This window comes from Cynocephalus volans, chromosome 5 (assembly GCF_027409185.1).
Source record: "Cynocephalus volans isolate mCynVol1 chromosome 5, mCynVol1.pri, whole genome shotgun sequence".
Lineage (NCBI taxonomy): Eukaryota > Metazoa > Chordata > Mammalia > Dermoptera > Cynocephalidae > Cynocephalus > Cynocephalus volans.
In genome coordinates this window covers 117837324-117848849 of record NC_084464.1, presented here as the reverse complement: position 1 = coordinate 117848849, position 11526 = coordinate 117837324, and the positions used below count along the sequence as shown (strand labels likewise).

At 34.4% G+C, this 11526-nt stretch overlaps 1 protein-coding gene across 2 annotated transcripts in view; it reads right to left on the bottom strand.

Moving 5' to 3' along the window:
- Positions 1 to 6466: 6466 nt before the first annotated feature.
- Positions 6467 to 11526, bottom strand: part of NT5DC1 (5'-nucleotidase domain containing 1) — a 135742-nt gene continuing 130682 nt past the window's right edge. For both annotated transcript variants that reach the window (XM_063097835.1, XM_063097836.1), the window contains exon 12: positions 6467 to 6720. In XM_063097835.1, coding sequence (XP_062953905.1) covers positions 6605 to 6720 — 116 coding nt within the window. In that variant the 3' untranslated portion in view covers positions 6467 to 6604. The remainder of the gene's footprint in view (positions 6721 to 11526) is intronic.

Genomic DNA, 11526 nt, shown 5'->3' with positions numbered 1-11526 from the left:
GGATTTTACAAATTGTTGCTATGTCTTGTGAAAGTAATCTCAAAAAGAAAATATAACTCTGTTGTTTTATTTGATATTTCTTGCCCTAGTAATTATGTACTTGACGTTTATGTTCCTAACTAGTATAAGAAATAGTGAAATTACTCTGTCAAACTAAATGAAGATCAGTAATACTTCTGTCTTCTCCTATGTGTTTGAAAGAAAAAGAAAATGTCACTGCTGTATTTGTTTTCACCTAAATAATAAAAATAAATAAAAGTTCTGTGTTGTCTAGGTTAATAAAAGGTGGAGAAATCTTTCAAGTTAGCCAATGGTGGCAGTAACCATCATCCTGAAAATATAAAAAAAAATAACCCAAAAACCCCGAAACTTCCAAAGTTTTTTGCTTGAAAAATGGTAAATAAGAAGCCCACTTGCAACTGCATACTCATGAACATATTTTTTCCTATACAACCTGTGCAGTTTTTGGTGGTAATTGAAGCACTGTATATTGATTTTATCACTTAAAATACTGTTTCCAGTGGAAAACTTGTCTATGCATCATCCTTGTTTATGACATTCATGTTGACTATGCTCTCCTTGGTCTAATTCTCTGAATGAGCTTAACATAGACTTTTGGAAAAATTAATTATTGTGTATTCTGTGAGTGCTACTTAAGTTCTTTTCCTACAATACTGTGGTGCTTTAAAAAGAATACCAAAAAATTTATGACTGAAATAAAATGTTTAGAAACAAATGATATCAGTTCAGATATCACAACTTCAATTACCAGTAATGATAGTTTTGTCGTTAAATAGCTATTACATGAAGATTAGAAGGATAAATAATGCTTCATTCTCTGTAGTAGAGAGAAGGAGGGCTATGGATGCTGCCAAATCTGTGAAAATGAATAACCAAGTATTTTTAGCCATCTAAGTAAAAATTTGACATAAATGACCCCAAATTTCTGATTTGAGTTAGCAACTGTTAAGTATACAATCAGACTTGCTGACTCTTGGTGTAGTTCTTACTTGCGACTTCTACTTGCTGAGGTGTAATTTCTTCTAGGCCTCGAGAACTTTAAATATTAGGGAGCTAGGTTTTTTTTGCAGCTCTACATCTTAATCCTAAATTCCGCTAACAATGTGCACTTTTACCTTTTCAGTTCGGTGATTGATTTCTGCACTGTCAACCACCTGTTTCAGGCTTTATCCCTTTTCTATTCCTGTTCTGGACATAACCAGAAAATGTCATTTTTTCTGGCCCTTGGTTTATTATCAGCTTTAGTCTAATCAATAGTATTTATTCTTCTAACAGGCTGGTGCCACTCATTTGTTACAGATTAACCTGGTTTCTGTTCTGTTTAGTCTAATAAAATTAATGATTAAATTAGACTCAATTAGGCATTTTATAGATTTCACTTTACTAACCAATTGGTTCACTCCTGTATCTCTGTTCCACTTCTTTGAATTACCTTGTTTTTTTCTTCCTCAATTCTTGACCCCAGTTATTCTTTAGGCAGTTAAGAGACTTTCTCATCCTCTGGTCACCAAAGAAGTATTATCATTTTAGTCTACTTAGGCCATATTGCCTTGGGAGTAGTAGTGACACACTTCATAATTTTCCTGGTCCCCACACAAACTCCTTGGGCTTCCTTTTCTATTCTGGTCATTCAGCTCAAGCCAGACACCCATAAAAGGCTTCTCTGCCCTTCCTTACTCAGGCCCTCCTCTATATTACTCCTGCTGCTGCTGCTGGTCTATCTCCAGTTAACCCACACTTCCTTAAATCAGTTTTTATCATTAAAAACAAAAAAACCCTTACCTATTTTCTTAATTATCGAGTTCCCTGCCCCATGGAGTCACAATTTTATCTTGGATATGTGATTTTGCTTCAGGCACATTATTCCCTGGCTTCAGTGTCCTCAAGAGAGCTGAGATATGTCAGGCACTTCCATGTGTGCTCTTATGTTGCCTTCATAATCCAGTGACACAGGTTTTACTATTTCTATCTAAGTAGTTGAGAAAACAGGCTCAGAAAGTTGAAGTAAATTGTTGAAGATGCAAACCACAGACTGTTTTCTGATTTCAAGCTAGGGTATGTACCTTCCATTGTATTACAGCCATTTGTTCTAAATTTGGCATAAAAACATTAACAAGAACCCTATTTCCAGGCTTCACTTGAAGGTTATTCTTAATCCATTCATGAATGGCCTTAGAAATGGGAACTTTTTATCATGTGATCTGTTTTAATTAATACAGGTTTCTGTAAAGTTACAGATTTAAAACACTCCTGAATTTACGTATGTAATCTTGATGTTTGCTGCATATGAATGAAATTAACACTGTTCCCTTCATCAAAGGCAGTAAGTACACTAAAAGTACTTTAAATATTGTATTATACTCATGGAATTTAGATGCTAAGTAAGAACTATTGACATTTCTATTAAATTTAGAGAATGAATATGAATTTTTTAATTATTTCAATTTGGTGATTGCTTTTAACAGACAGTAATTTATTTCTTTTCTTCTTTATTAAACTTTGACTATTACCAAGAAATTACCAAGGCCAAAGTACCAAGAAAGTAAAATAAGGTGGTCATTTTTTCCAAAAGGTCTGCAAACAGGTGCATAGTACAAGAACCTGATTGTCAGGAAGTCTATGTGCTGTTGTAATTGTCATTCTAAGTAATGGCCCAACTTCTCCATAGGCCCAGATATCCCATCTCCTACCAAGTTTACTTGAAGACCAGTTTTCATTACTCCTCCATTTAGCTTACCTCAGCACTAGCGAGGGAAATTTGCTAACTATTCAAGGTACATGTGAAACAGAATACAAAAGAAGAGTAGGCCTGTTTATTGAAGACCTTAACATGTGTGGCTTCCAAGAAGAGCAGATTCATTATACATTTTAGGACTCCTGTGGTTCTTGGGTTTTTATTTTACTCTTCTAGGTAAGTTTATATTATAGATTTGTTTTAATTTCTTTTACTAAATTATAAATTTAGTACAGAGCCTGTGTCTTCATTTCTAATCCCTTACATGTCCTAGCATGATGTGATTATTAAATTGAAGTGTGGTGTTAGACTGAGACTTTGTCTCAGTCTGGATTTAGTACTGGAAGACTTTATGGGTCAATCAATTAAAAGCAAGATTTCTGGGTCAAACTTGTGCTCAGGTACAGACTGTGTCCTTTAGTGACAGGGCAACTTTAAGCATAGTATTTAACCTCTTTGAATTTCAATTTTCTCATCTGTATAATTTTAATAATTATACACTTATGGTTGCTGTAGGGAGTAAACACAGTAATGTACATGAAGTAGCCTGGTGAGGAGTCAGCACTCATTATCCTAGTTTACTATTAATTCTGAGGATGGTTCTAGAGACCAACAAGAGACACCTTTCTCAATTCATCCTATGTGGACTGGACCATATTGGGTGAGCTGGCATGCCCTCATGACTTTGATAATAGCAGTCAGATGTATTCCAGTCTTGCACTAATCTGGAAGCCAACTCTTACGATAACCTTGTGCTCAAGGGCCTGAAGAAGAGGTAAGGGAGTGTTACTGCAACATCACACATTTTAAAAAGCTACCCCTCTGATTCTAATATGTGGTCAGGGTTGTTATATCCAGAAAGATAGTTTGATGTTCTATTTTATGCTGGTTTATTATTTAAAATAATTATATAGATTTGATTTTCATTCAAACCAGTTCACTGGAAGTGTGTGTGTGTGTGTGTGTGTGTGTGTGTGTGTATATGAATATATATAAGGGGTCTTCAAAAAGTACATGGAAAGATTCATATTATCTTTGAATTCTATCCACAAGCCTTGTGGAATAATATTTATTTTTGGATGTGAACATTGGTAGGGAAATAATACTTGTTTTCAATTTAGAGTTTAACAAGAACAGTAGTAGTTGATTTTAGACTGAAATTCATGGTTCAGTGGACGTTTCTGCTACCTCAGTATTCCAAATATTATTTGACCAGTGTGCCATTCAGATATTTCTTCAGCTGATGAAAGCAGCAGTAGCCAGCAAAAAAATTTCAGCTCCCTTGTTATTTTTAGGTATCTTTCAGATGATACCTAAAATGGTAGGTATCATCTACCTACCAGATGTTTGCCTATATGCTAATATTAAACTTAAGTCTTCTATTTACACAATTTTCCTGCTGTCTTCATATAACTTTATTAAAGGATATACCTCTTTGCTAATATTTTTAATTTTTATGGTACCACTTTTGGATGATTATTTTTACTCTTCATATTCAATTAGAAACACTGGCACTTTTTAGAAACAAAGTAAAAATTTGAAGTAAAAATTTATTTATTTATTTAAAAAAAGATGACCGGTAAGGGGATCTCAACCCTTGGCTTGGTGTTGTCAGCACCACGCTCAGCCAGTGAGCAAACCGGCCATCCCTATATGGGATCCGAACCCATGGCCTTGGTGTTATCAGCACCGCACTCTCCCAAGTGAGCCATGGGCTGGCCCTGAAGTAAAAATTTAAAAGGCCTAATTGTAAGTCTAACAGAAAAACAACATTCATGAGAAGCACTGACTATGCTAGAAAGGTTGAAGGAAACCTAGAAATAAACTCTAACTTTCTCCTTTTACCAAATGGAAAAAACTGAGGTCAAGTTAGCTGGTAATTTGTTCAGGGTCTTTAGGTAGGTACTGGCAAAAGTAGGACTAGAACTTCACACTTGAGTGATTTTGTTTTCCCTCTCAGTGGCCAAAAAGTGTAATTAATTTCTTATTTTGGGGTTCTCATTTTTCATATTAATAGTAATTTATAAAAATTTAAATATGTATTCTTTGCCATTTACAAAATAAACATGAATAAGGAAAAATAGCTTTATTTAAAAAAGAAATCAAATGTCTATTTAAAACATACATGAGATAGCATCTTTCATTAAGTCCTAAGCTTGACTGTGTATGCCCATTATAATCCAGTGACATTCCAGAAATCAATTGAGTATATCACCATATACTTATTGATAGATATCAAAACTACTGACTTTGAGGAAAGATTTTCAGTAATCTTTTACCTACCCTGAGATACTCATCCCCACAGTATATTTGGGATTTATCTGAACATTTACAAATTTTAACAAAATATTTTCTTTTAATTGCATCAATATGCTAAGCTCTCTGTTGCAATACAAGTAAAAGAATGATAGTGACCAGTGTGTCTTCTGACCCTGTCCATGATGAAGTGAAATTACAGAACAAAGAGTATCCAGGAACTTATATTGTAAATAAACATCATCTGACCCCAAACATCTTGCAACAAACAGCTAGCAATACTATACACAGCACATAGAATATAACCATCCTGGATTGTAGTATACCTATAAAATCCCTTGAATCAGTTTTTCTCAACCTTTTTTATTTTTTTTTTCATTATCACCCTCCCTCTGAAGGAGAAAAACTTAATAACTTTAACTATAAATTAAATTTCTCCTTAATGAGATAAATTAACACTCAGGAAAAAGATTATGTTGGGTTGGGTTGTGCTTTTGAAGGGCACAATTCAGTGTATTATGTAAAAATTTTTTTCACCCCAAGAACTAATTTTTGTCCCTATTGAGAATGCATGGCTTAAAGTTAATGAAAATGAATTAAACAGACTTTAACAGTATTAGGGGGAAAAACACAGTGGGTAACAATGAAAGTTGAGATGACTGGCTTCTAGTACCATCTCTGTCCCATACTGGTTGTATGATCTCAGAAGAAACTGTGTTTCTTTATTTCCTTGTTTTGGAAAACATAGGAAAAGCATAAAACCTAATAGGTTGGAAAAAATCATTTAATCTCATTGGACTCAGTGTTCTTGGCTATAAATTGAAAAAATTGGTATATATCACTTGTTCTCAATTCTGGCTGTACCTTCCTGGGGCATATAAAAGACATCAATGCTCAGCTCTATCTATCCAGACCAATTAAACAAACCTTTGAAGGATATGGTCTGGCCAGTGGTTTGCAAACTATAGTGTGAATCAGAATCACCTGGAGAGCTTGTTAAAACACAGATAGCTGGGCCCCACCCCAGTTTCTGATTCAGTAGGTTTGGGGTTGGGCCTGCAAATTTGTATCATTTAGTTCTCAGGTGATGCCATGCTCTTGGTATGTGGACCACATTTTGAGAACCACTGGACTAGTCTGTCTCTTTTTGTTTTGTTGTTTGGGTTTTTTTTTTTGGTAGGGCTGGCTGGTACTGGGATCTGAACCCTTGACCTTGGTATCACAAGGTGGTGCTCTGAGCTAACCGGCCAGCTTGAGAAGCACTGGACTAGCATATGTATAAATATGAGTGTGTGTGTGTGTATGTGTGTCTGTCTCCTCAGATGAATTCTAATCTCAAAACTATAGGTATAGAAAATATCAATAAGGTTTATTCAGTACTAGAATACTGAGATTTTAATATCATGAGAGTTGTTAAACATTAAGATGATTTATACAGAAAGGAGACCTATGGTCAAATATCAATTTCTTGATCAATTTTCATTAAAATCTTGTTACTATAAAGCATTTTACAGTAGTTTTTGAAAATTAACATTTTTTTACAGTACATTTGCTGCATATATGGTTCTTCACTTCATTTTTCAGTAAGACAATTTATTTGGTTATCAGTGTCTCATTATTTGATAAGACCAGTGGAGGATTTGGATAGTAGCCAGATGTTTTTGAATTGTTTGAAGAGAATCTTGTAAATTTGTGGTCCAAGGGTAATTCTGGGGGGAAAAAACAAAAAAAATTTTTGATTATTCTGCAGGTCTCCAGATGCCTTTTATAAATATAAACAAATCAAAATTTGATATTCACTAATAATAAAATTTTTTTAGAGTTTCATATTTTTAATATTTCTTTGCCACCTGGATAGGTGGCACCTAGGATGAAAAGTGTAGATATCTTTCCCTATACAATTTACAATAATATTTAAGTCAGATCACATTTAGAGATATCATAAATCATCCCCAGAGCTCTAACTTGTGAGTTTAATTTTAACGCTCTCTGTACAAAAGTTAACACAAAAAAGCAGAAATGCTCATCTGAATTTAAAAAAAAAAATTTTAAAATCTCCCAGGCCCTACTCAGAGGATCATGTAACTGGTGAAGGAGAACTAATAATCTTCTTCATAGCCCCAGGGAGTAATAAGAGGGTTACTAAGAATAGTCTTTGAATGCTTAGCTAAATAAGAATTCTAATATGCATAACATGGCAATTTTATATAATAAGCATTACACACACACACACACACACACACACACACACACACACACACGGACACAAGGGGAATTGGGAGAGAGAACACAAAATGCATACTTTATTGATGGTGGGAAATTGTGATATCCTCATATAAGCCTCTTAAAAACTAGCCTTCAGATATTTTCCCTCATATTTCTCCATGGAAACATTAGTCAGAAATATTAAAAGTGAAGCTTTACAATGTGTGTTTTCTTATGATACTCATTCCACATGTAGATACAGGGCAGCAATCTTTATTTCACGAATTTTACAAGTAAAACATCATTTGGCAGCACTGAATATTTTGAAAATGATACTGGTATAAATTATATATTATATGCCACTGAGAATCATCAAGGTCCAAGCAGTTAATGAGTAGAAAACTAGTCATAGAGAATGGGAAGAAGGAACACTGCCTTTGTGATGCTAGAGGGAACTACCATTACTTGATACAGAAAAACATTCAGCATTAGTGAATACCATAGGTCCTCACTCCTCAGTTAGCTGAAGTGTATTTTGGGCCATGCATTTAAAAAGGTGTTGGAAAGTAAAATGATAAAACCGAGTTTCTAAAATTATATCTCTGAAGTCCTGGATTTCTGATAACCCACCAAAATGACACATACCAAGTAGCTGAGCCAACTATCTCTTTCTCTTTCCTATATAATTCCTAAAGTAAATGTTTAGCTCTCTGTGTAGCTATTATTACAAGGTTAAAAATGATTAGCTTATCAAAATGTTTACAGACCAACCACCGTTGTAACATACATAGATAATAACTTTTATAACAGCTTTAAAAATGGCTTCTAGGCATTTAACTGTGAATGAGATAAACAAGTCTAACAGGATATCCACAAATAAAGAAATATTACATGAATACAAAAATATTTTAAGAGGTAAAAGGGGACAATCAAGTTTATTTTTCACCTCCTATCATTCAAAACAAATAATTTTATTCTTTTCCCAGGCAACAGAAAAGGTCTATTGTTAAGAAATCTGGATATGGGATAGCCAAACTGAGATCACATGACTGCTCTGTTAAAACAAGGATCCCCAGACTGGGGATTCATGAGACCGGGGATTCAGCAGGAGGAAACACTCGTGTCTCTGTGATAGGAATCATTGTTGGGTGCAGACTATTTGAAAGAAAAGAGAAAGGGAAATAAAGAACCAAATTCTTGCTTACTACAACAATGTTCTATTAAACTCGGTATTAAATATAATATCAACCCTATTATCCAAATTTGGGTAACAATTAAATGAAGTGAACCAAAGTAAATAAATATTCTTACACAGTAAGTTCAATGTAAAATAATATAATACAGGCAGAAACAGAACAATTTTGGAATTTACCAAAAAAAAAAAAAAAAAAAAAAGAGAGAGAGACTAGCAGGATAACATTTATACAAATATTCTATCTTCAACGTGTCTAAAGCCATGACCATCACACTATTTTTCTTCTAGCCATTTTTCTTACTTGGAAGTAAATTACATAGGAGTATCCAACTGTTACTGAAACACTCAATCTCAACAACTGAGTTTGACTTAACAACTCTCTCTCTCATCCTTTCCCCTCAGAAAAATGGGCACTTGTTTAGCTGTGTTTGACAAATCCTACTTAATATTTCCTCCTGAGAAAAGCTGGACAGAAGACAAAGGCCCTGCCAAGTTCTCTTCCAGGGTGCTGTGAAGAAAGCTTTTAGAACATGAAAATGGAAAGTACACTGAGGTTATGGTTGTTTAAGGAGAGATTATTTTCTAATTCTTTGGAGAAATATTTAAATTCTAGAATGGAGATTCACTTTTCTTTGACTCTCTTATCATTTCACAACCACATCTTCTTGACAGTTTTCACCCCGGTACTTTAGAATAATTCACGGGCTTCCATTATCACACCCTCTCACTAAAAATTTGAATCATTTTGAAGGAAAGTAAGATTGAAATAAAAGATTGAAAATAATAGTTTAATTTTAGGCTGGCCCCTCAAAGTTACAAAGTCCATTTCTTTAACAGAAAAATTGTTTGTAAAAAGAAAAATTATATTTAGGTTATATTTCTTTAATTATGTTTGTAAGCATGGAACAAAGTGAAAAATCAGTCGTTTGAAATCAGTGAGAACAAGATATTTCAAAGAGTAGGAGGTACTGACATACTGATTTTGTATACTGCATAGAAGATGGATCTTACATATCCATCATATCATAGGGTCATCATCATCCCACTAATAATTCAGATATGAATCTGGCTTTATTTTCTCTCATACCATCCTGTGAGGGAGAAAATGCAGCCTGGTATTAACATCCCCATTTAAGGAAGAAGAATCTAAAATGCAAAAAATTTGACTTCCACTTTTAACTTGGAGCTGAAATATCTAGAAAAGCTGGATAAAATATAAACATCAGAGTGAAGTCACTGGAGAGCTGAAGAGGCAACCAAGACTCGAGGATACACAATTCTTGAAAAGGGGTAACAAGTGGAAAGGTGAGCGACATTCTGCCACAGCTTTTTCCCTTAGGTACTTGAATTCTGGCTAAAGCAGGGGCAGCCCAAAGCAGCAGAAAAATCAGTAGAGCTTTTGGCAGTCTTGCAGGGCTGCAGAGACAAAAATTGATGGGCTAAGAATCCACTGTAAAGAAAGAGGAGAGAGCTGGACTTTGCTTATTTTCTCCTGAAGCCTTTTGTCAAATTCTGAAAGGAACTCGGAAACTAAGAATCCAAGCAGAAAGCCCACACCTCTATAAAGCAGAATGGATTTTTTAGCTGTTTCTTGGTACCGTGAAAATAGGGAAAGATTAAGTTCTGACCTGAGAGAGAAGAGGGGCCCAGGTGAAAACCTCAGAATTTCAGTTATATATTTCTGAGAACTGAGGATTTATCACTATGATGTGACTCCCTGGTTAATTACAATGGACTTTTTCCTTAATGTCTACTTTGTTTCATATTAATAAAGCCACTCTTTTTTTTTTTTTGTTACTGTTAGCATATTATTTCTCTCCATCGTTTGATATTTAAACTTTCTGCATCTATATCCCAGATATGTCTCTTATAAACTGTCCACAGTTGGGTATTGTTATTTCATTCTGGCTCTTAACTGGAGTATCTAGTCACCTGTATTTAATGTAATTACTTCAGGTTTAAATCTGTCACCTTACTAAATGCTTTCCATTTGCCCTGCTATTCTTTTTTTTTTGGTATTTTACAGAGTTTTATTTTCATCCAGTATTTTTAGTAAGAAGTACTAAACAAATTACTTTACAAACAAAGAGATACAAACAAATTAATAAAAGCTTATACTCATTTGTCATGGAATTATACCAACTCTGGTAGGTAGAGATTATCATCTCCATTTTATTTTTTTTAATTTAAAAAAATATTAATTATTATTATTACCTTTTTTACATTCTAAGATGTTGTTCTGGAGCAGTTGGGGGAGGGGGAGAGGTTGGAAGGAGGAGGAAGATCGGGTGGGAGGAGGAGGAAGGGCAGGGGGCATGGTTGAGGCCCATGGCACCCCCCTCATTCTGGCAGGGAAGCCCAGGGGGCTTCTGGCAGCAGCTTGGTCTTGGCTGGGCTGGATGTGGATTTTTGGGGGAGCATGACTGAGGCCTTTGGCCCCCCCACTTCCCAGCCTGGGAGCTTTTATATTTTGCTGTATCATTTAAGGATGTTACAACACTTTAATTCCAGCTGCCCACTTTAGAATTTACATGCCATTGTTGCCACTTATTTTAATTCTCTACTTATTTAAATGCCATAGAACTTTATTTTTTTATTGCTTCAAACAGAAAGTATTCATTTTGATTTACTTTTATTTATCACTTTGCTGCTGTATTTTCTGGCATTTCCAGTCTTCCAACAGGGATCATTTTTACTTTTACCTGGAGAACAATGAATGCCCTTTCGTATTCACTTTAGCACAGGTCTTCTGGAGATACATTTTCTCCATTTTTGTCTAAAAATTTTACTTTCATTCTTTAATGATATCTTTACTAGGTATAGAATTCCATCAATATTGACAGTCATTTTCTTTCAGCAATTTAAAGAAATTAACATTCTACTCTCTTTTGGCTTTCACTGTTTCTATAAGAAGTTAGATGTCAGTCTGTTATTCCTTTGAAGTTGATTAATCTTTTTGCTCTTGATTGCTTTTAACATTTCTTAATTGTCTTTGGCTTTTAGCAGTTAATTTTGGATTTGTTTTTATTTAATTTGTTTCAGTTTTTTGGGCTTCTTAAATCTTTGGCTTATTTTCCTTCATCACTTTTGGAAAGTTTGTAACTACTGCTTTTTG